General features: G+C 37.2%; 1 protein-coding gene across 2 annotated transcripts; it reads right to left on the reverse strand.

Annotated features, from left to right (window-relative positions):
- Positions 1–1,313: 1,313 nt before the first annotated feature.
- On the reverse strand, positions 1,314–16,476 carry SLC38A2 (solute carrier family 38 member 2). Of its 2 annotated transcripts, none has more exons than XM_026667832.2 (16): positions 16,134–16,476; positions 14,928–15,169; positions 14,565–14,646; positions 14,347–14,462; positions 11,026–11,099; positions 10,847–10,939; positions 10,598–10,679; positions 9,729–9,817; positions 9,075–9,133; positions 8,777–8,935; positions 7,850–7,929; positions 7,639–7,739; positions 6,457–6,581; positions 6,012–6,156; positions 5,814–5,911; positions 1,314–5,357 (listed from the first exon to the last, which is right to left on the reverse strand). In XM_026667832.2, exons 2-16 carry the CDS (start codon positions 15,044–15,046, stop codon positions 5,277–5,279), a joined length of 1,503 nt encoding a protein of 500 aa, XP_026523617.1. In that variant the 5' UTR covers positions 15,047–15,169; positions 16,134–16,476; the 3' UTR covers positions 1,314–5,276. The 2 variants fall into 2 exon arrangements, with proteins under 2 accessions (XP_026523617.1, XP_087824055.1); XM_087967929.1 differs by having other exon boundaries at positions 1,314–5,256; positions 16,134–16,465.
- Between the last annotated feature and the right edge of the window lie 8,876 nt (positions 16,477–25,352).

The following is a 25,352-nucleotide window of genomic DNA, read 5'->3' on the forward strand; positions in this document are numbered from 1 at the left end:
GGTGTGCTGCCAGCAATTGTCATAATACTTTGCAGACAAAGTCATTCAAACTTTGACTTAATTTGAATGCCAATACTGGTAGGTCACAGGAAGTAATTTTAGCAAATATGAGCATTGTAAACTTGGTAGTTGGTTGAAATTGAAATCCAGACAACAGAGAAGAAAAAATGGATTAGGGGTATCAAGATGAAACTTGTTATGGGTATAATTGCATTCCTACAGAGACTGGTTTGCAGTTTGCGTAGGTCCCTTGTCTGCAGCAGACATTGGATTTATAGGTGGTGACAGATGCAAGAAACATGTTTGCATAATTATGAGTAGCTGGCGAATTCTGATCCTTCCTGAGTAAATTAGTTCTAGGGAAAATTATGCGTATGGCCTGTCTTAAGTATTGAAATGTGTATTAAATGGATTTATTCTTGAAAAATATTTGAAATATATTTTATGATGACTATATTACTGATTAATGAATCCATAGGAATCATGAGTAATTCCTTTAAAAATTGTCTTGTCTATTAATTGCTTAGTAGGCACAATTTAAATGGCTTAAGGTCTAATTATTTGTGAATCGCTCCTACTGCTATGAACCTGCCTGATTAATTAGATCACCAAGATATGTGCCACAACTACCAGCACGTCAACTACTGGGCATACAGGGAAAGTATTTCTTCCATGTGGCTTCCAAGGAAGACTGCACAATCCAAAGAATTTGATTCCTATTCCTAATATTTAGGAAGATGGTAAGTCAACCTTTTATTAGTGATTGTAATGTAATGATTGGTTTTAATATTAATTTTGTTCATTTATATTTTGCATTTTTATTGTATTAAATGGTGAGGTAAACACAGAGGCAGGGTATACATTGAACAATAACAATCATTGAATGCCTTGTTGAAAATGTTTCCACATCACCTTTATTAACATCCCATATTAATATTTATCACTAGATATTTATTTCAAATTCCAAGTGATATTCCAATATTAGAGTTATATATATCTATATACCAAGAACTGTGTAATGCACTTCTTCAAATGCTACATCTTATTATATGATGCATAATTTGTACTAATTTGGTTTTGGCTTATAATAATATGTAAAACTAGATATTATGGCATGTTGAGTAAACTTTTTTATTAATACAAAGCATGACTTAATGTGAACTCTGAACCCATCTTATAGTTTGGATTCAAAGGCAATTGCTACTTTTTTAAACTGTAACTTTTGTGAACTTCCTAAAATTGATTTACCTGTAAAGCACAACATGAACACAACATGAAGTTATATAATAGACAATAAATTTCATTCTGGCATATTAAGTTTTGATCTTTATTTAGCTAAAAGTTACAGTGTTTCATTGAAACAGTGTAGCACTCTTTTCAACAATTGCATTTAAATTGTTGATCTAACAATACAGCATGTATCTCTTTATCTATATATATATATATATATATATATACACGATATATACAAATCATACCAATATATGAAACATCAGTCATTGGTTTTAAAAACAGTCACTGAAAACATCAATGCAAATTGTACATTGTAAAATTAGGTTTTTCACTTTACAACAATGGGCTACAACAATGGCCCTGGTTCCAGATAATTATGAAACTAATTTTCTGAATCAAAAAAAGGTGTATTTTTTGCTGTCAAATAGTAGCTCCCATTCTTCTCACATCACAAACTGCTTTGGAAGCTAAAGGAATTTCATATTAGTTTGCAATAATGGGTTGTACAGTTCAAAGGAAAATGTAGAATTGAACTAATACATGTTGGGTGCACTTTTAGATTTCTTTTAAAAATATTTTCCCTTGTATAACAAATGCAAAAACAATTGATCACTGGCATACAATTTCTCCAGAGATTTTCCTGTGACAATGTCTTGGATATACATGAAGGAATTATGGATTTAATGTGCTAACTATTAATGTAAACTTATATACATAATCAAAACCCTAACCTTACCTTATATACAATATACTTACAGTATATATACATATATATATATATGTATGGTATTCAGCTTTGTTCGGGTATTTTCCCACGTCATTATAGTTGTAGCAACATTTCGGCAGAATCTCATCTGCCATCATCAGGCTTCTGTATTGAGTTCGTCTGGACCAGTCTGACTCACAGACGAACACTATACAGAAGTCTGATGATGGCAGATGAGATTCTGCCGAAACGTTGCTACAACTTTAAAAGCACAACTATAATGACGTGGGAAAATACCCGAACAAAGCTGAATACCATACATATAAATACCCGCGAAAACACACACACACACATACAGTATAATAATTTATATACAAAGGCTACTCATAAATATTGAAAAATAGGTTTTAACTTCAACAGGTTACTGTTCCATAAATAATGTTACATATTGTGAGTAAAGTAATATGGAAGACAGTAATTTTAAAATGAGGTGACAAACAGTGGTTTAATACTGAAACTATTAGCTCCTGAGAAGTTTGTGTACCACATATCTGTATGTTAGCAAACAAGATATCTTAGTGGTACTCAGGAGTAGTTAGGGAAGTTTGACTTTGCAAATGAAAGAAAACTGTGCAATCCCTAATTTGAACTGCCCAGATATTGCTGAACCAGGAATAATTCAGTATCATTTTTGCAGATACACGTGTCTCTCTCCTCCCCCCCCCCCACTTTTGTCACTTTTCTGGCTTTTAGATGAACAGTTAGGCTATAACAATGTTTTTTATTGTTGGAAAAGAATGATTTTTTATCTTTAACTCACCAGACGGATTAAAGATATTGGGCAACCCCAGTTATTGTAAAGAAAAAAAATCATTTTAAATTATCCCATATACTTTCTGAGTATTTAAGTTGTTGCCCAAAATACCACTAGACTAATACAAAATACAAGAAGATATTAAGTTGGGACATTAATGTTATTTATATCTGCTACATAAGTAAGTTGTATCCACCCAGTAATGCCAATGTTCTGAGATATGTTAAATAACAATGAAATCTTACATTACATAGCCAAATGCTTACAAAAGAGTGGTCTTTGAAATTCTAAGATGTTTTCTTTAGACAATGTAGATCAAAAAAATAAGCTTTGTGTTTTTAACAATACTAGTATTGGTTACTGACATTTTAGGAATAAGAGAGATTATCACAACTATTATTCAAGTACAGATTATATTGTCCTGCCTAGAACCATAGCTGAATTCTAGCCTTTCTAAGGCAATAAGGGCAAAAATTACAGTCACTTTTCAATAAATCATGTTCCTTATTAACAAGTGCCCTAATGAAACATTAGGTTAAGAATCAGAATGCAATGGGAAATATTTGCTGTATATTTTTTTAAACTGAACCTACGCTTAAAAATATTCTGGTTAATTACATGCCATTTTTTGATTGCTCTTAACTCAATAGTTACTATTGAGCTACTACTATTAAGTTACATTATGCCAATTGTCTAAATGTTACCTAATTAAATTCTGCCTTTTTAGATTCTGGCAGAGAATCTGCTCAGCAATTTCTGTGAAATGAAAAAAATGTCCCAAATCTCTTTACACCTTGGGTTTGAAATAGTATAATTAATATGTGTAGTAACCAAAATGGAACATGATTCTTCCTCTGGCAAATGCAGTACTTGCAACACAGATTTATTACTACAAAATGTAATAGAGAAGAGTTTACCTTCTATCCCACTTGGCAAATTCATTAAATATCTCTTTAAATTAATCATAGAAATGGGAAATATGTATGAATTTCCCCAATCAACATTCAGCTCTTCTTGAATTTCCAGGCTGAGTGATGAATGGGAGATAGACAGGAGTGTGAGAGGTGTGCCTGTTCATATGTTCCTTGAATGCTTATACTCTGTGTAATATATATTGTCCAATCAGGGCAGGATCATGTTCTGGACATCTACTGTACATGACCTATGGTTGTTACCCTATTGTCTCAATAATACAAGACCCATTCATTTAGCAATGAGTGTGTGTGTGTGTGTGTGTTGACAGTTTAGTCAATCATTACAAAACTACATTAAATATAGTTATGAAAAGAATTTTGTCACATGCATCAAAGCCTGGTGCAATTATGTAACATAATATAAAATAATAATAAATGTTAAGTTTAAACATGCATCTGAAAAGTACTACACTATCTGTATACTTTACCTCCAGTAAACTATAGCATTATCTCAATATTTTTGTTCTATATACTAAAAGCCAGATTTTTTGCTAGGAACATCACATTATCTAATAATTTACTGTGCTTTGGTAAAAGCAAATTTTTTAAAAAAATTAAAATGTTTTTATCTTCTGTAATTGCAATACTGAGTACCTCAAGAAGAAAAATGCCAACATTGTATTTTATGAATGGATCAGCAATTTGCCAAATAATGCTCCTATAAATTTTCATTAATTTCAAGAGTTGCCTGGACATAGCTTTAATTAGAACAGAATGCCATAAATTAATATATCAGACATTCTGATGTTTTTTTCCACAAAAATTACGTTCGAGGAAATGACTCCTTGAAATATAGTATAGTACTTTATGCTAACTGATTAAATATACTTTAATTGGAACTTAACAAATCTTCGTTTGGTTTTAATGTTAGAATAACTAAAATTACAAATGGAATTTAATTATAGTTCTATTCTTTCAAGATAGCCAATTAAACAGTTGTAACAGATTTAAAAAATAAGCTTATTGACGTGAAAAATATAATTTTTAGAATATGTCTCTGTAGGCAGGCAAATGTTTTGAACTGAGGTTATTGATTAAACAATATACTGATTTTTCTTACCCTTATTTGGATCTTTAACTTATAAAATGTTTTCTTAAAAGTCAAAATAGTGCTTTTGAGTCCATAGTTATTTGGTATAAAAATAATAACTGTTTTTTTCCCTTGCTTTTAATGGCTAGCTTAGAAATTTGCTGTAAACTAATTTACTTCTCACATCTGTTTTTTCCATTAGGCACATTCAAGTAAATAATAAAGAATCCAAGTAACAATGTCCAAAGCCCAACATGGCTTGATAAAATTTTATAGAGTGAGCTGTCCATTCCCTGGAATGGAATAAAAAAAAGTCATTTCACTCAGCCAAAGACTCAGCTGACTTGATATTAGTATCTATTCTTGTGCAGAATAGTTTCTTTTGCTTTTCTTTCTTTAAAATCCATCTGTTCTATAGTTAGAAGTACTAGCATCAAAGGAAGTGGAGCTGCAAACATAGGCAGAAGTTTCTTTCTCCCAGAAGATGGCAGAATGAAGACTAATGAATAAACAGGTAGGTTAATTGTTGATCCAATCCACAATGATTAAAGTCATACTTCCAACCATCACAATTATGCCACTTAGCAGGAACAGGAGAGCCTAAATAAGTAACATACAAAAATACTGAATTAATTTTGTCAGAAACAAGAGCAAGAAAAACTATTATATAAAAAAGTCAACATTTTTAGTAATTTTTGAAACTGCATCATTCAAAGCCAAAATGAAAAACATTGAACATATTTTGCCTTCAACTATACTGATTTTGGGGAAGGCTAAGAAAATCCAGGCCAATATGCTAGACTTTTAAATATGAGTATATTATGCCACTTAATTTCCAAAATGATTTTCAATGGCTTATAGCGATAAAAGAAATAAAAATGAACATTTAAAGAAAAAAGAGGGGGTAAGATAATGAAAAGGCCTCAGCAGAGTTAATGTAGACATTCATGGAAATTAAGAAAGCTTTATAGTCAAACACTGTGCAAGAATGAAGCTAATAATTCTATGAATATCAAAAAACATTCCCTTTTATTAGGTAAACCAATAAGTACCTACCCCAATTTTTTGCACGGATTGCATGGATTCTTTTTTCACAAGCTTAATGTAGAAAGCTGATGGAAGTATAAAGATTAGCATGGCAGCAGCAGAGGCACCTGAATGATCCATAAAGTTTAATTAGACTGATTATTTTTTATTACATATAAACATTTTTAGAACAATACATATTTCAAACAAGTAACAAACAATCCTCACCAATGACTCCAAATATGTCTCGAATTGTGGGAACAAAAATGACAAGAACGTTGGTGCATACCAAAATAGCTCCTGTAATAATACAATGACGCACCCAACTAAATTCTTTGCTTGCACACAGCAATTGTGTGACAGAACTGCGGATCTGTAAAATACACATTAATTGAATTACTTAATGTTATTAAAGACAGATTAAAATTTACTCCCTCCCAAAAATGTTTTAAATATTTAAATAAATGTTAAATATTCTTTTAAAACATAGAATTTATATTGCCTTCCAACAATACTGATTGTACAATGATGAAAAAAGGAAAACAAACTGAACACAGAAACATGACTTAAAAAGTGAAAATGATAATTAGAACTACCTGCAAGCTCCATAAATACTTGGTTTCCAAAATTCAACATAAATTAACACTGTATTCTCATTAAGTGCATTACTCACTGGAAAAATCACAACTGGAACAGTAAGAATGACTGCCATCAGGACTGCTAAGCGCACAATCAGAAGGAGAGTATCATTCCCAAGCACTGCTGAATAAGTATGGAGTAATTCGGCTTCCACCTTTCCTAGAAAGGGACATGGGTTTTAGCAGGATAATATTCACATAATATAATAAACAAGATTCTTGTGCATGTTTTGAAAGGTTTACAATTGATTTGCAAATGGAATTGTGTGACTATATAGCTTTGTAATATAGAATGCATTGCAATGCGGTAGCCACAATCTATTTGTTGTAACAGTAATAGTAATATTCTTCGTTAAATAGTGTTCTGAATTGCCTGAATTCCAGAAACTTTTACTTCAATCTAAGATTTGACTGCTTGTCAGTGTCCCCATTTAACACCACTATGGTATTTCTATTTTATTGCACATCACATTGTATATTATTAAAGCTACAAAGCTTGTAAAGCTAAAGTTACAAGCAGTGATATACTGTTCAATAAACAAGGTGCCATTAAATTATACCCAAGTGAAAGTTACTGACAGTCTATGATACAATTCAGACTTCCTAACGCCTTCCTCCTTATAACAGCTTTGAGTAGAATGGAATGCCACATGGAACCATGAATAGTCCCCCCCATCTTGCCTCCTGCAGGTAATGGACTCTCTTTGTTTTCATTCCACAGAAGGCAATCAGGCAAAACATAACTGTGATTAACAAAAAATTAACAAAATTGATTGGTCCTAACCTCCCCGACAGCCATTTTTAATTTGTGTGCAGCCATAACATGGTCTCAAAATGACTAATGGGTCTGCTTTATTAAAAATTGAAGAAACTTTTTCATGAAGTTTCTACAGGAAATATGTTTTATTATTCTAGTAGGACTTGTTTCTTATTAGTAATGAAGTTCAGAAGTTCATAGACCCAGCTAACTAAATATGAATAACCAATTCATATTTGTGGAAGGAAGCTTGTGCAAGGAAGGAAGCTTGTGCAAGCTTCTTATTGCGTTAAGTTGAAATTGCCTTCTTAATTAGAATGTACAAATGCTACAATGGAGTACATGTTTACATAAAGACAAAACAGTGTGAGCTTGCTTTATTCCGGTTGACTTGTTCACACTCCAAAGATATATTAAAAATTAACATGCAAAACTTAAAATAGAAGAGTTGCTTTTTTACCATAAAATGTCAAGTATCCAAAGAGAGCAGCCAAAAGATACATGAGGAACATAGCAAAAAATGAAATATTGGACACTTTCATCATTCTTCTGCGGCTTCGGCTATTATAGAGAAACAAATAAATTACTATGAATATTTATGAAATACATCATTCCATATGTATATGCAATTCTTTAAAAACACATGACAGGTGTTAATATACATGACATACCCTTTCAATTCTTCATAAATAGGGAGAACAGCAGGATGACAGACAAAAGAAAATGTCAGGATTGGTACAGCATAGACAGTCTGGAAAACATAAAAATTGAAATATGACTATTTCTATATTAACTTAAAAGACACTGATAGTTTCTTGAAAAACTAGAGCTATAATTCTAAACAGCATGTTTTATAATTTTTTAATTCATATTCCTCCTTTTCTATGAACAGTTCAAACTATCATCTATAATTGCCCTTTCTATTTATCAACTTTCCCATATGAAAAAATTAGATGGAAGAAAAGTAAATAGCCTGAAGGCAATTGGAACTTTTAATCGTACTCAAATACACTAAATACTAGTAAAGTGTTTGTTAGTACACAATTGTGTACAATTGTTAGTCACATCCACTTTTATTCAAGTCTCCAAGCAGGTTATCAATAACATACACATACAGAGAAAGAGAGAGAGAGATATGGCAACTGCATTTTATGCACAGCATGAAATTATTTAGCATTGAGATGGAATTTTAAAGGTTTAACTAAACGAATATGAGAGTGCTCATCTTGGATTTTATTCGAAAATAATAGAATATATTGTTTATGTAACATTCTTCCAAATTTGCAAACTAATTCAAAGGAGTTAAATAATGGGTGATGTATGGAATTGGTAGGGAAGGGAAACTCCAGCTGTATCAGGTAATACCTGGTTATACCACACTGGATTAGTTTATTCTTTGAGTATTCTGTCTGGTCAAACAACTGAGTAAAGATGAAATTGTTCCCTCACCCATAGTTATGTTCCATTTAATTCAAGGACAATAAGCAAGATACTGATCTTAGTATTGCTATAATAGTTTATATAAGGTGAACAGGAAGTTTCATGACTAGTTAGACTTTGAAGAAGTCACAATTATATTTTCTTAGTTTAATTATTACCTTTGAGTTGAAGACAAAATATTTTGGTACACAGGAATCATAAGTTGCATTAACATTTGTTTCATTTGTAATCAACAGTTGCTCCGTGGTAATGTTTAGAGTTGCATTAATTAGATCATGTTCCGTTCCACAAGGAATTTGAAATTTCTTGCAAATGACCTAACAAAGAATGACCACAGTTAATTTCACATAACTTTGTTGCCATTCTAATTATAATTACAAGATATGATTACAAGTTTCTGTGATAGGATTTGAAGTAATATTCTAAACATTTAAAAATATAAACAATAATACCTACCACAATAAGGAAGAAGACCATGCACAATAAGGAAAATCCACTGGTGTAGCCTAGATAACCTACAATGATAAAGGAATGTTTAATTTAAAGCATGCAGTATGTGTGAAAAATAACATGTTCAGCATTTTGAACTGTTATGCCATCTTGTTCAGTAGACATTAGTAGGAATTGTTATCAGAAATATTTTAATTTAATATCCACTTACAAATCACCCACAGCACTTTTAATCAAGTAATCAGATTTTCCTTTCCAATACATGATTAGTTCAAATTATTCCAAATGGCAAATAAGTCTAATTTAGCAAGTTAACTATTGGCATATATCCACTAAGAATATACAGTGTGGCCAATTAAAGTCAGATAATATATTCCAAGTTAAGCCAATATAAAATTAGAATATTTAATGTGATGCAAATAGTGCTACACTTTCCTTTCAGGGCAGTCATCATAATATTTTATTCATGTATTGTTTTAAATTAATATAGGCCAACCAGAGGGTTTCATGAATTTGATTATGCTATTTACATCTGCATATACAGAATAAAAGAAAAAAAACTGTCTCGACTATTAGGGATTTCTCTTACTGAATGCAAGTAAGTTAACCATTGTTTTTCTTGTTTATTCCACATTAATACCACCATTATCAACTACTTACCTAAATTTTTCAACAGTGATAAAGGAAGGATAAGCAACAAGGATACTAATATAACCAAATAATCGCCATTAGTATACCAATACAATTCTCTAGAAGGAAAAGGAAAATGCACACGGTGAAATCCTTGAATGGTAATCTGACAATTTAAAAATATGTAATATTAGGTGTCTGCGCAAGTGAAAGCACCTGGCCAAGCTAGACTGGTTTTGAAAACATACTTAGTACTTCAATGAGAAACTTCTAAGGAGCTCAAGAGCTCTAGCCTAGATCAGGAAATCAAAAAGATTTATCAGAAGGAAATGATTTAACTACTTCCTTCTTGCTGCCAATAAAACTATAGGGACATATTGGCAGAACTCAGGAATTGAATTTCAAGCGAAGATTTTATATTTTGAGGACTGTTTGAGATTATAATGCAGGAAGAACAATTCTGGAGTGTCTTCTGCACGTGGTTTTTCATATCTGATTATTTGTATTTATATATTTATTTGTATCCCACCTTTACTATTTTTAGAAATAACTCAAGGAGACAATATATTTAACACACCTTCTTCTCCTTTTTTCCACAAAAAACAACCCTGTGATATGGCTTGGGTTGAGAGAGAATGAACTTGGTCCAAAGTTACACAGCTGGCTTTCACAGCTAAGACAGGACTTGAACTCATGGTCTCCCACTTTGTAGCCTGGTGCCTTAGCCACTAGACTTTCAAACAGATCTCTCCAGAGGCAGGAAAGCATAACTGGAATTTACTACTTTAGTTACCTTTGTTTGAGAATTTAACCTGTTTCAACAGAAGTCCTCAAATATCAATGTCCCTTTTTACATGTTCCCATGAAAACAATTTCTACTGAGCAGTTCTAGGACTTACCCTGAATGCTCTTCAATGTTCAAAAATGTTTTGATGACCAATGGTAATTCATATTTCACAATGTAGAGGTAGCTTGACATAGCTGGAAGTGAATAATGTTGTAGATAATTACAATGATAACATATTAAAAATCACAAAATACAATTCCAAATGACATGATTCAATTTGTTAATCAAAGCATGTTTTGTGAAAAAATAGTTTTTGGAATAAGAAGACCACCGCTTTTAGGGTGTCTGAGAAGGATCTTACCTCCAATGTTCTGCATTGTAATTGATCCAGATGCTGCAAGTTTTCCAGGCATGCCAAATGCTTTCATTCCCAATTGTTCATATAATAAAGATCCTATAGGAACAGAAATTTGGAATAATGCAATTTAGAAAGGGAAAAGAGGAGGGTCAAAACTATAACAAAACAGTTACTGTCATTACCTCCTTCGTTGGAAGTCTTCAAAAGAAGATGAACAGAATATAGAGAAAATATTGACACGAAGACTAAGAGAATTCTAAAAAACAAATACAAATGCAATGTTTTGTTTTGAAATTGAATATGTAAATAAAAAGCATAAAGAACATATACATTTATACACATATTTCTGCCAGTGAGTTAAATTAGAACTATCTGAACACACTTAAATTCTTTATTGGCTATAATGGCTTTGAAAAATGAATAAATTTAACATGGTCACATCATTCCCAAAGTAAATAATGAAATTAAATATAAATTTAAATGCAGTGAATATATTAGGAATATTTACTGTGCTCAGGGGACAAGGAACAGTCTAAGAACGATTAAAAATTCCAACTGCCACTTTTAAAAATATAAATCTAGCACAAATCATTTCTAGATCAAGGGATCTACTCATGGTCACTCATGCTTTGGTAATCTCTGCTAGATTACTGCAATCCACTCTATATTGGGCTGCTCCTGAGGACTATCTGGAAACTTCAGCAGATGCCAAATGTAATTAGTTAGGTTTGTTTCTGGTAGAATATATGTCACACCTCCACTGAGAACATCATTGTTTTCCAGTGTGTTTCTGGGTCCAATGCAAGGTGCTGGTGTTGATTTCATAGCATGGCACGGAGTTGTTTGGGTAACTACCTCTTTCCAATTTTATGTTCCCATCTACAATGCAAAGAGGGCATGTTATGGGTTCAATTATCTATGGAGCTACATTTTGCAGGCCCTTGACAATAAGTCTTTTCTGCCTTGGCACATGTGCTATGGAATCTTCTCCCTGAGACAAGGTTGGCCTCATCACTGTTGGGCTTCTGGAGGACCCTTAAGACCAATTTATGCCTGCAGGCCTGGGGATTCTAGGAGATGGACGAACTAGTGAGGTAGCTCCGCTATTTTTAACAGTTTTTTGTCTATTATTATTTATTTTAGCTTGATTTTAAACTTTTAAGATATTTATTAACTGTTTTTTGCTCTGTTGTATACTGCCCAGAGCACTTTGTGTGGGGGAAGCTATATAAAATGGTTAAATATATATATATTATATATTTTATATATATATTATATATATATATTATTTATTTTTATATATATATATATATATATATATATATATATATATAAAATCTGTCAAGATTTAAGCTAATTCAGATTCAGAATGGAGTCATTTTAAAGCTGATCAATGTTGTCTACTCATAGTCTGAAATGCTTATTCCAAGAAGAAATAATTTTTTTTAAATTTTAGTCCTTACTTTACAATATATTTTATATAAATTTATTTCCAATAGAAAGGATAAACTATTTAAGAAAAAAACCATATTACATGGTTTTACATTTTTTATATCTGTTTGCAAGCCTCACTGAACTCATGGTTTATTCTAAAATACTTACACTGATATAAAATGTATTGAAAATCTGTGTGTGTGTTTATATGTGAGAATTTCCTCTGACTTAAGTGGGCTTTTTGTCAAACCCTGCCTGTCAGAGAATCCCACTAGCATGCATTATGCTGATTACATTGTAACCACTGCAAAACATTTTTGGAGCATGAAATGGCATAATAAAATAAAATTTTGTATCTGGGTTTGGTTTTTTTAAACCTGTATGGCACATTTTTGCTTAAGATTTTTTTCATGTTCTAGCAAGAACATTTTAAAATAATTTGCAAAATAAAAATAAATGCCATACACCAAAATGTGCTTCACAGTTCAGTTTGTTTTGGTGGCAACATTACCAGCATACTGCATGTTGAAACATTCCCACATGACCATCAATGAATCAATCATTTTGAGGGACCTGAGAAAGGGGGAAATTCAGAAGCATTAATAATTGCAGTTAAAGCAAATTGGGCTATTTTGAATATGAGCTTACATACAGACTTTGAATGAATTCATATTTAAAGATTAATTTGAGGGACCAAAGCTGTTTGCACTTAACAGTATAGCAGACATGTTATTTAAAATTAGGTGGACCCTGTTCCCAAGTACATATTTCTAGCATGACTGCCTTCAAGAGCTTGACTGCTCCTCATTGCCAATATGGATTAGTGAAAGACACAATTGCAATTGCAACTGCTCTTGGTTTTTATATTAATTTCTAATGATATTGGAATGTTGTCTGGCTATCACAGAAATCCCTAGACACATATCTGAATTTTTAATCCTGCACTTAACATTTAAAATATTATTTCTATATTTCTTTGATTTTTACTAATAACCAACATATGCATGCCACTATATATTTGCCTTTCAGAATATGCAGTCCTTTACCTTTTCACAAAGCCTCCTAACAGCAATACATCTCTATGTATCTCCTTGCTGTTCATACCAATGACTACATAGCTAAATTCTACTTGGGATCTGTTGCTCTCTGTAACCTGACAGATGCCCTTTTCTTATTTAAAGCTAGACCAACAGCAGACTCTTACAACATATGCTTTTCTTAATGGAAAATTATCAAGGAAAAACTGACATGCTTTATGATACTATAGGCAAAATATAGGATGGCAAATAGTATCCAAATCTAGTTTATTTCTCATTTTTATAAATAACTGAAGGTGATGAACATACTTAATTCTCCTCCCTCCTGCTATTTTACCACAGTAATAACTCTGTGAGGTGGGTTGGGCTGAGAGAGAATAATTGGCCCAAAGTCACCAGCCAGTTTAGTTGTAGAACATTATAATCCATAAATTAAAATGGATAAATTGAAGTATTTTTCCTACAAATAGTTTGAGAAAACTATTAGTGATATTTATATTAATGTAAAAATCATTTTTGAGGAAAGACACAGCAAACAAAAGGCAACTTAACAAATTATAACTAAAACACTAAAAGTGAATGCAATTTCATTTTTATAGTGTACAAATTCAAAAATTTCAAAATGTTTTGTTTAACTTCCATTGCCCACAAAAAAGAAGGAAGATGTATATGAACTATTCAAACCTAAATGTTTGAAATCCTACTGGCTCCAATATGAGAAACATAAACAAGCTGTATTCTTCAATTGAAATTACTGGGTCTCTAAATTATTAGTTTGAGCTGAATTATTTTTCTGTTCAAAGTAATTTGCAGTCTAATCTCATAAGCTTGCCACTTAAAACAATTTACTGTGAGTTCAAGCGTATTTCTAGATAAATGTTCACTAGTTCTTGCCTCTAGCAATGTCAATGGGATTAAAATGGCTTGTGTTCAGATAGTTTAGTAGAATTACCTTTTAGGCTTGAAGCAAGCACCTACAATATTTTCCTAAAACAATAATATATTGTGATTTTATTGCATTCTAATACTTACATAAAGAGAGCAATTCCTGTGTTTGCCATGGCATAAGAAAGTCCAAGGATGCCACTGCCTACAATAACATTGCTCAGGTTAAATACTGACATTCCAAAGGAAGTTGTACCTGGATGCTGTAAATAAGAATGGTGAAAGTTCACAATTTGCTCTTACTTGCGAGAGGTTTTATAATAAAATTGATTTTACTTTGTAAAAACATATTGGTATGTGCTTACATATTCAGTTTCATATTTCTTCTTCCCTTGGTTGGATTCAAGTAAAAAGTTTTGGTTTTCTGGATCCATATCTATATAATGGCTGTGAAAGGAAGAGAACGAGGAACTTTAAATACTATTGTAAAATTCCACTTATTTTAACTGAGTTAAAATCTGAATAAACGTGTCCACAATGTGCAACATTCTCTTTTTTTCCCCTGGCTTGTGATATGGTTAGTTTTAAAGATTTTCCTTTAGTGGGGGAATTCTAAAAGCAGAACTCTCTCCCTGTCCCTCCCCCCATCCTATTTTCCCCCAGTTGAGGCAGGTATTTGAAGAGGATGTTGTACTGTGGTTCAAAGTAAGGCAGAGAAATCTCCTGACCTCTTCATCACAGCTGATTTGGTGGGGTACTGATAGCTGAAGTCGTTGCCGTTAGAACTGTAGCTGCTGCTGTCCTCCTCTCCGGTGCTGTTCAGCTTGCCCATTTCAGCTTTGGTCATGCTGGGATCCAGGATGTCTTCTCAGGAAACGGGCCAATCAGGCCAAATAATTATTTGGGTTGGGAGGGGTCGCTCGGGGTCCTCGTGATCTTTTGTCCTTGGCGTCAGCGGGTCCTACCTAGTCTGCGAAGGTGAGGGGGGAAAACGTCAATACTGCAGCAGTCTCCCGAAGCTGGTCACGTGAGACGCTGCTTCGAAGCTGCTGCTCACCGCGGCTGATTCAGCCAGGCGAGTGGAAAAGTACCAGCAGAGAAGGGCGGGATAAGCGAAGCGGGGCGAGGGAAGGAAAAGTACTGGGAGGAGAACAAAGCTATCTCGTGCTAGAACACTGGGAGCACACTCTGTCTGGAAAAATGGGGTGGCTGGTGTGTGTGGTGGTGGGAACACAAAAGATATACAGTGAGAAGTCAGAGCAAAAAGAGGCTTCTCTGCCCAGCCAAGCAGATAAGCAAAGAGCCTTCACGCTTCTTCTCCGTTTCCATCCAGAAACTGAGAAACACAATACATCCGCCGCAGGTAAATTAAGATCAGGGAAGCTTATCAACTCTCTTTCTCTCGCGACACGATTGCGTAATCAGATTTGGAAACGAACGAACTCCACCCATCCGTCGTCTTTTTGCCCGGAACTTCACATGATGCAATCTAAGTAACCGATTGTTACAGTCCCTTTCTAACGTTAACTGACTGCCGCCCGAAGCATCTCTTGGACTTTCTGGGCCGTTTCCAGCTATTTATTTCTCCTCCTCCTCGGGAATTCTCCCTTCCCGGGAATTCTACTTCGGAAAATGTGGACAACAATGCAAATCAGTCACAAGACTGCATTACCAGCGACGTCTTTTATGGGGAGGGTTTGAAAAAGCGGGGGGGGGAGACCCTGGACGCCCTGCTGTGATACAGTAGCGCTGGCGGCGGCTGATGAATTCCCCCCCCCCACAATGCTTCCCTCCCTATCCCGCTTACATCTTAAGTCTCACACATTCTTACATTTAAAAAATAAATCCACAGCTAGTTATATCACAAGCAAACCCACTCAAACAGCTGTTGATATCTTCTTCGAGCCTCCCCCCCAAACCTTAGAATATTTTACCTCGATCTACAAAGTTTAAAACCTGCAAAGTTCCGGAGCTTCTTTCTTCGGTCGATTTCTCTTTAAACGGAAGCAAAAAAATCCTTTGATACTGACAGTCAGAAGGACCGGTACGAAAAAACAAATAGTAATAAAATTAAATATATTAAAAATAGAATTGTAATATGTCAAGCCGACAGAAAACGGGAAGTTAGGTTATTTCTGGTGAAATCAGACAAAGGCCCCGGCGCTCAGGACAGCAGCACTCAGATGAACGAGATCGATGAAAAAGCCACTCGCGGAACAGCACACCCGGTTCTGGAGGACGCGCTAATGCCTCCGCTTTTGAGAGAAGCACGTGGTGACGTCAGAGCGAGCGAGCAATGGAAGGGAAGGGCGGGGATTCGCCTCAGCAGCGTTCCTGTGTGTATCAACATTGTGCTTCGTGGCTCCACCCCTCTTCTCCAAACACTCGCTGCGACTTTTTATTTATTTATTTATTTATTTATTTGATTTGCCAATTGTTTACAAGATAATAAGTATAAGTGTATACATAGTTGTGAATACATGAAATGGGTACATATAAGAAAAATAAAAGAATAAGAGAAACAATAGGACAGGGACGGTAGGCACGTTGGTGCGCTGGACCTCCCGGTCGTGGTCGAAGAGAAGATATCTCAAGCTGATCCTACCCGGTGTTTTATTTAGACGCTATTTGAAGTAACTCGGCGGAAGCCTTAAATCAACCCGGTGCTGAAAATAGGGAAGAGGTTTATTTATTTATCTTAGGCAACTCTCCGGTTTCAAAGGGGTCACAACTGAGATCATGTAACTGCTTCCAAGAATCTGTGTGGTCCTGGCAAACTTGAAATTCTCACTGATAATGACAGTGCAGGGAAGAGACAAGTTAAATTATACTTTAACTCGGAAAAATTCCAGGGAAAATGATGTCATATGCCTGCCAGCAAGTTATGCATGCTAAATCCTGGGAATGTCTTCTGAATATTATATACACTCTTCAGTTGGGTTGCTTAACGATAGAACAGCCAGATTGGTGTGGCAGTTACAGCATCAGGCTAAAAACATGAGATCTAGTCTTGTCTTGAGCATGAAACCAACTAGGTGACTTTGGGCCAGTCACTCTCACTCAGTCCTGGGAAGCAGGCAATGGCAAACCACTTCTGAAATCTTGCCAAGAAAAATGCAGGGACTTGTTGCCAAAAGTCAACATTGCCCAATCTTGCCAAGAAAACTGCAGGCAATTGCCAGGAGTCTATGTTCTCAAAGACACTCTAAATAATTTGTACAGTAGGATAAAATCATTATTATGCTACCTCAATTGACAATATCCTGGTTAAGATTTCAGATCACACATCAAATAAAAGCAACAAGAACAAATGGAGATAATATTGATTATCTTGAATTCTGCAGTTTGGTTGATGTAAAAAATTGACTAGAGTGTTAATGCAAAATGCAGTATTCTAACTGAAATAATAGAAAAACAAAATACCTTCATGTAAGCCCTTCTTATAAGGTAGAGAAGATTATTATAAAAAAGTTGAGTTCTACTGTGGGAAGCCTACATCTAAAATAGTTTGTGTTACATTTCAGTTATTTTCTCTAAAATTCTAGTCCCATTGTATCATCAAGTACAACCATAACTAATACTTTCTGTAGGAGACATTGGCAGATAAATTGCAGTAGTGAGGAACTTGGTGTAGTTCTGTATTATTATTAACCATGCAATAAGTAACTAGAAACTCACCAAAAGAAAGTAATATAATTTGCATAATTTTTACTTTTAATACAAGTTTATTTTTAATACAACTTATATTTAACAAACTTAAGTCTTGAGTTATGAATACCATTTTAAAATAATTTTCAGTTTATATCACTGTTTTCAAAATATTGAAAGCAAATTTATATATTACCCAAGACTCCAAATTTATCAAATCCCAAATTAATGCTAATCCAGACCAATTTAATTTTCTTATGAAAACGTATCTTATTTTCTTGCACAGGAAAAGTAAAAAATTGTTTCAGCTGATAGAACTGAACTAGAGCAAAATCATTTTTTCTATATGTTCTAATTATCTAAATGTTTGGTAATCATTTCTCAGAAAAGATATATTATTAATAATAAAATATAAAATCAGAGTAAAATTCAGTACCAGGTAAAGATGAACTGCATGGATTTTGGCTGAGACACCTGCATGGTCTATATCCGTGATGGCGAACCTATGGCATGCATGCCACAGGTGGCACGCAGAGCCATTTGTGCCAGCACACGAGCTGCAGGCAAACTTACTGCGCATATGCAGTATTTTCAGAAAAACAGGAAGTGATGAAACGGGCTGGTTTTTGGGCTGCAAAGCCTGCAGAAGCCTTCCTCAAGCCTTTGGGAGGCTGAAAAAGGCCTCAAACCAGCCGAAAATCAGCTGTGAGGTGTAGTGCAGGTAAGGGGGTGGGGGGGATTGCGCACACATGGGTAGAGGCTGTGAGGGGGGCATGCATTGCCTTCTGGATGCTGGCACGTAAGCGCTAACATGCAAACACGTGCACATTTTTTGGCACAGGAGCCCAAAAAGGTTAACCACCGCTGGTCTATATCCACTAATTGTCAAGCAGTTTAAAGCCTATTTCAAGAAGGTAAAACTAAAGACTAGCAAAATCTATTTGGCAATGAAAAATCCAATAAAAGAGGTAGCAACAGGCAACTACAAACCAATTACCTTCTTATCAAGAACTTTCAAATTGTTAATTTAGTTAAAAATAAGCTGTTTCCACCTGAGCAGAAAGGAAACTGCCCAAACAGTAGAGGACCAAAAGATCAACCCCTGATTGACAAGTTGATTTTGGAAAACTGAAAGAAAAGAAAGACCAATTTGAATGTAGCCTGGATTGATTATAAGAAGGCATTCGACTCCCTACCACATGATTGGATAATCAAATGTCTAGAAATAAGGAGTCAGTAGAAACATCTGAAACTTTATGCAAAGATCGATCGCACAATAGAAAACACAGTTGCTAGTCAATGGTGATAGACTGGGAAGGGTTAATATGAGAAGAATCTTTCAAGGAGACTCATTATCACCACTATTATTCATCATTGCATTGTGTAAGCACTGGACTTTTCTCCTTCAACCGAAAAGAATGAACTTCTGAAAGCTAGGTACTTCAAAAGGAATTCTTTATTGAAAGGAAGCGAACCTGGTACTAGTCAAAGCAGAATCTAAGATGCTTCCAGGCATACAGTTATAGATAAAGGGAGTTAGAACTCCTCCCCTTATTCTGATGTGCATTTAGTCAAACAAAGAACCAACATGTTAATTCCTCCCCCTTTTCTGGGAACGTATCTTAGAAGATTTTCCCAGGAAGTATCTTTCAGAGCTGGAATTTTTATTGTCCCTTCTCCTCTTACAATCTCTCCAAGACATGACAAGTTTCTAGACATCTGGCTCCAGTTGTATATCATGTGCAAGTTATAAGATTCAATATAAGGTTTAAGATATTCAGGTTACATCAAAAAGGATTACTTGTATCAACTCCCCCCTCTTCTTCCATTGAAGAATGGCAGATACATGGATCTGACATATTGCCCTCCTCAAAAATTTGAGAAATCCACCTGGAAGACATAAAACATGTGCTACATTTACAACTTAGGATGGTTTGTGAGGGTATTTCAGGTGGAACTTCCATAGTAATGTGGGTGCTTTTACATGTTGTTTGGCTACCCACTCATTTTCTGAGGAAGGAAGGTGTTTCCAAGGTACTAAATATTGTGTGGAACCATGGTGAGTGTGCGAATCAAGGATATCTTTAATTTCAAAATGTTGTTCCCCATGTACCATAATGGGAGTTGGAGGTGTGGGAAGGGGGGGTGTCTAAGATTTGAAGTGATCTCTGGTTTGAGTAGGCTATAGTGAAATACTGGATGAACCTGTCTAAGTATTTTGGGGAGTAGAAGCTCTACCATAACAGGATTAATAATTCTGGAGATGAAAAATGGCCCAACGAATTTAGGTCCCCGTTTCTTATAGGGTAGCAATGATTTTAGGAATTTTCTAGACAAATATATGCAGTCCCCAACTTTGAATGGTTTAGGATCACAACATTTTTGTCCGCCTGAGCTTTAAAACCTGCTCTAGCCTCTTGTAAGGCTAGTCTGATCATTGGCCAAATGGTTTGCAAATTGTTTATCCACTCCTTAAGGGAAGGAATTTCAGGTTCCTTGGAAGGTAGCTCTGGCATGGGGTTGAATTCTTAACCTGTGGCTACCTGGAATGGGGTGAAACCAGTGCTGCTGTGGACCGAGTTGTTGTATGCTACCTCTGCAAAAGGAAGGTCAGTCCAATTGTCCTGTTGGTAATTAATAAAGCATCTTAACTATTATTCTAATACGCTGTTAGATCGTTCTGCTCCACCGTTAGTCTGGGGGTGATTGGAAGATGACAACCCCTGGGTGGAGCCTAATAGGTTTAAAAGCACCCGCCAACATGTGGATGTGAATTGTCCACCCCTATCTGAGATAATCTGTTGGGGAGCTCCATGAAGACGATAAATGTGTATTAAAAACATCTTTGCCAGTGCCTTGGCTGTTGGGATTTTGGGCATGGTACAAAATGAACCTGTTTTGAAAAAAGATCAGTTACAACCCAAATGACAGTATTTCCTGCACTTTCAGGGAGCTCCACTATAAAGTCCATAGAGCTCTCTTTCCAGGGTGCTGAAGATTCTGCCACTGTTTGTAAAAGTCCAGGAGATTTTCCTTGTCTTCTGTTTGCAGCAGCACAGATGGGGCAACTAGTAACATAGTTTTCAATGTCCTTTTTCATAGATGGCCACCAAAATTGTCTTTTCATGAGGTGCAGTGTTTTTACAAAACCAAAGTGTCCCACTATTTTTGCGTCGTGCACAGACTGACTACATACAATGCCATTCCAAAGTGACAACAATGGTGCATTATAGTTATTTGCAAGAAATGTCATTTTCCTGAAAGCAAGAATCAAGGGATCACAAAATAGACAAATTATAGAAAATGAAGAAGCTAAAGTGCTCTGGAAAGAGTGTTGTCTTACCTGAACGCTTCTTCTCATCAAGACGATGGAGAATCCATAGCTGGGTTGACACATGCCATTCTGCCTGGAAACTGAGTCCATAATTTTAGCCACACCCCTTGTCAACTGTCAACTTTCCCAGTTCACAACAAAGGTGCAGCATCTGAAGGACTCGGTGGTGGCGCTGGCTCCTCCGGTGTTACTGTGCTGGACGAAGGACCTAACTGCCTGCTAGGGAGGGAAGGGATTCTCTATCATCATGATGAGAAGAAGTGTTCAGGTAGGACAACACTCTTTCTCCAGCACAATGATTGGAGAATCCATAGCTGGGACATACAAAGCCTGGTGTCCCTATGGGTGGGGATTGTGGTCCTAAGTCGCCCTAACTACGTGCACTTGCTGAAGTACCCTCCTCCCAAAGGCAGTCTCAGCAGAGGCAAAGTTGTCCAAATTATAGCGGCGTACAAAGGGAGATGGTGAGGACCATGTCGCTGCCCTACAGATTTCCTCGATCGAAGCCTGCGTCGCCCATGTGACTGTGGTGACAGCGCTTCGAGTCGAGTGAACAGTCAATCATCTGGGGGCTAGAACTGACTGTGTCTCATAGGCCTTTGCAATACACGCCCTATCCAATGGCCTATGGTCGATGGAATGACCTTTGAACCCAGAGAGGAAGATTGAAATGAGATAAACAGTGACTCGGATTTTCGGTGATGCAAAGTCCATCTTATGTACCTGTGTAAGGCCCTCCTTATGTCCAGAGTGTGCCACCTCTGTTCCAGTGGATGGGAAGGAGCTGGACAGAAATTGGGCAACACTATCTCCTGAGCCCAGTGGAACCAGGAGTTGATCTTGGGGACAAAGGAAGGGTCCAGATGTAGAATCACCCTGTCTGTGTGGAAGGTGCAGAGTTCGTCTCTTACAGAGAGAGCAGCTAGTTCTGAAATTCACCTGGCCGATATGGCAACTAAAAATGTGACTTTAAAGGACAAAAACTGCAGACTCATAGACCTGAGAGGTTCGAAGGGTGGTAAAGTAAGGGCATGTAAAACCTTAGCTAAGTCCCAGGTTGGATACATGTGAACAACAGGTGGCTTTAAATTAGCCACCACCACCCCATAAAAAAGGAGTGCACAACAGGATGGTGCACTATGGAGTCTAAATCCCCATAAGTCAATACTGAAGACAAGGCCGCTACTTGTCTTTGGATAGTATTAGGGGCTAACCCTTTATCCAGACTCTCTTGCAAGAAGTCCAGAATCTGAGGGATGGAGACTGCTGTGGGATCCAGACCTATGTTAACACACCAACTACAGAGTGCCTTCCAAGTAGAATTGTAAATTCTGTTCGTGGAAGGCCTCCTGGAAGCCTGTATCTTCTGAATCACTCTTCTTGAGAAGTTGTCCCTTGTCAAGTGCCACCTCTCAAGTGCCAGGCAGTCAGTTGGAGCCACTGAGGCTCCAGATGGACCAAGACTCCCTGGCTGAGAGAGATCCTGTCTTGAGGGATTCTCCAAGTCTGGGACACCAAGAGACTGACAAGGTCTGAAAACCATGGCCATCTGGACCAATGGGGCGCGATCAGCAAGAGCTCCGATTGATCCATGAGAAGTTTCCGGATTACTCCCTGTATGATGGGGAGAGGAGGGAAGGCATACAACAGTACCTAGGGCCAAGGACAGCAGAGGGCGTTGACCCCCTTTGCACCTGGAGTTGGAAACCTCGTGAAGTATCTGGGCAGTTGTGAGTTCATCGGGGTGGCGAATAAGTCCAAGACTGGACAGCTGAACCTCTGACAGAGTTCCCGAAAGATATCCAGGTGCAGTCGCCACTCTAAGTGGTCCACCGTGCTGTCCCTCTACTGTGGCTTCGAAGTGACGAAGGGAAAGGTGGATGGCTCGGAGCTCCAGCCAGTTGATGTTGTTCTTCAGGTCTGCCTGAGACCATTGTCCTTGAGCCAACTGCTGTTGGAGATGGGCTCCCCATCCGAAAAGGCTGGCATCTGCGGTCAAGGTCAGACGGCTGAATAGTGTTCCCCTGGCTATTGCTGGGGACACCCACCACCTGAGGGACCTGAGAGTCTCTAATGGGAACCTGACCTTGGCTCTGGAATTGCTGCTCCCTTTCCTCTGGAATTGTAGGAGGGACCATTGCAGAGTCCTTAGGTGCGATCTGTTCCCCTGGAACAATGGCTATGCAAGAGACCATCTTTCCCAGGAGTTGAGAGAGAACTAACAATGGAACCAAGCGTTCCATTTTGATTTGAGTGACCAAGGAGTTGATACTGTCCTGTTGCTCTTGGGAAAAATAAACCTTGCACAGCCTGGTGTCTATCACTACTCCTAAATGGAGCAGTCAAGTGGTCGGAACCAGGTGACTTTTCTGAAAGTTTATGGAGAATCTGTGTTCCTGAAGAACATGGATTGTAGTCTCTAGATCCTGCTGGGCAAGCTGGCATGAGGATGATTGGATGAGAATATCGTCCAGGTAGCTCTGGAGATGCACAGGATTGGACCTGAGGTGCGCCGCCAGTGCCACCAGGATCTTTGTGAATGACTCGGGAGCTGAGGCTAAACCAAACGGTAGAGCTCTGTACTGGAAGTGAAGATCTGAGTAACAGAACCTGAAGTATCATCAGTGCCAGGGATGGATGGGGATGTGGAGATAAGCCTCCATCAAATCGATTGATGACAGGTGCCATCAAAGATTGACTACAAAGAGTGCATTTTGAACCTCTTGTATGTCAAGTGGATGTTTAACCTTTCGAAGTCCAGAATTGGTCTCCATCCCCCTGAGGCCTTTGGAACGAGGAAGACAATCGAGTAGAATCCGTGCCCACACTGATCTTCTGGGACTGGCTTGATGGCCTGGATCTCCAGGAGGTTTTGCATCACCTTGTCCATGAGATCTCTCTTGGAGGTGTTTCTGGAGATGGGGCAACGGACAAAGTGCCTTGGAGGAATGGAGAAAAATTCCAGAGTTAGGCTGAATCTTAGAGTGTTCAAAACCCACAAGTCCGAAGTCATCCTTTCCCATTGGTGGGCAAATAGACTTAGGTGCCCGCCAATGAGTGGAGAGCTCTGGCAGTCACTTGAAGTGGCAAAAGGGACATTCCCCCCTCCCCCATGAAAGGGCCACTTGGCCTGAGGATGCTGTTGCTGTCTAAACCTATCCCAGAAGGAGGTCTGTCCTGTCCATCAGACCTGGGGGGAAAGGAATGCTGAAAGAAGGAGGAATCAGCAACATTGTCCAATTGGTGAAAGGAAGGCCAACGCCCATAAGGCAAAGCCTGCCTATCAGCTCTTAGTAACGGAGGACAAGACTTTACACTTGTCCTTATTCTCTATTAGAAATGGGTTCAAGGCCTCTCTGAAGAGAGTCGAACCCATGTAGGGAGCAGAAGCCAACCTCCATTTGGTCTTTGCATCTGCCTGCCATTGGCGAAGCCACAAGAGCCTACGGGAGGTGTTGTTAGAGGTGAGAGCCCTGGAGGAGAAACGGGCAGCATGCAACGAGGAATCAGCCGAAGACCTGGCTGCTGCCACCAGTTTGTTAATGTCCTGGTGAATGCGTGTCTCCTCTGGGGGGACTCTCGCCTGTAACTCCTTAAGCCAGAGTAAGGAAGTCCTTACAAAAAAGGAGATGGCTGTGGCTACCTTAAGCACCCAAGCATTGGCCAAGTGTGTACGGTGGAATTTCAATTCTGCCTTTCTATCCTTGGCCTTTAAGGCCTCAGCAATGTCCCCAGAGATTGCTGAGGGGCAAACAAGAAAGGCCAGAGGATCATCCACTGAGGGTAACTCCAAGGTATCTGACAAGAAGGAGCCATATTAAAGTTCCTCCTATCATTACTGCCTAGTTTGGGAAAAGCCCCAGGCTAGCTCCACTGCCTTTGAACAACGTCAAGAAAAAAACTGGGACAGGGGATGTTCTCCTGCAAAATGTCTGGTTCAGAGAACTCAGCCTTGTCTAATACCTGAGGATCCAAAGGTTCCACAGGTGTGGATGAAGAGGTCCCAATTTGGGCAGTGGCCTTGGCTTTATGAAGGAGGGACCTGAACAGCACTGGATGGAAGAGTCCAGTAAAAGGAGGGGCATCAGGAACCATCTCAAGCTCATCATCAGAGAAACCTTGACCTAACTCCACCTCCTCTAATATAGAGGCTCTATCCCTGAAGGAGTGG

The sequence above is a fragment of the Notechis scutatus genome, chromosome 6 (genome assembly GCF_049901735.1).
Source record: "Notechis scutatus isolate UNSWTSFEM ecotype Mainland chromosome 6, rNotScu1.2, whole genome shotgun sequence".
Classification (NCBI taxonomy): Eukaryota; Metazoa; Chordata; class Lepidosauria; order Squamata; family Elapidae; genus Notechis; species Notechis scutatus.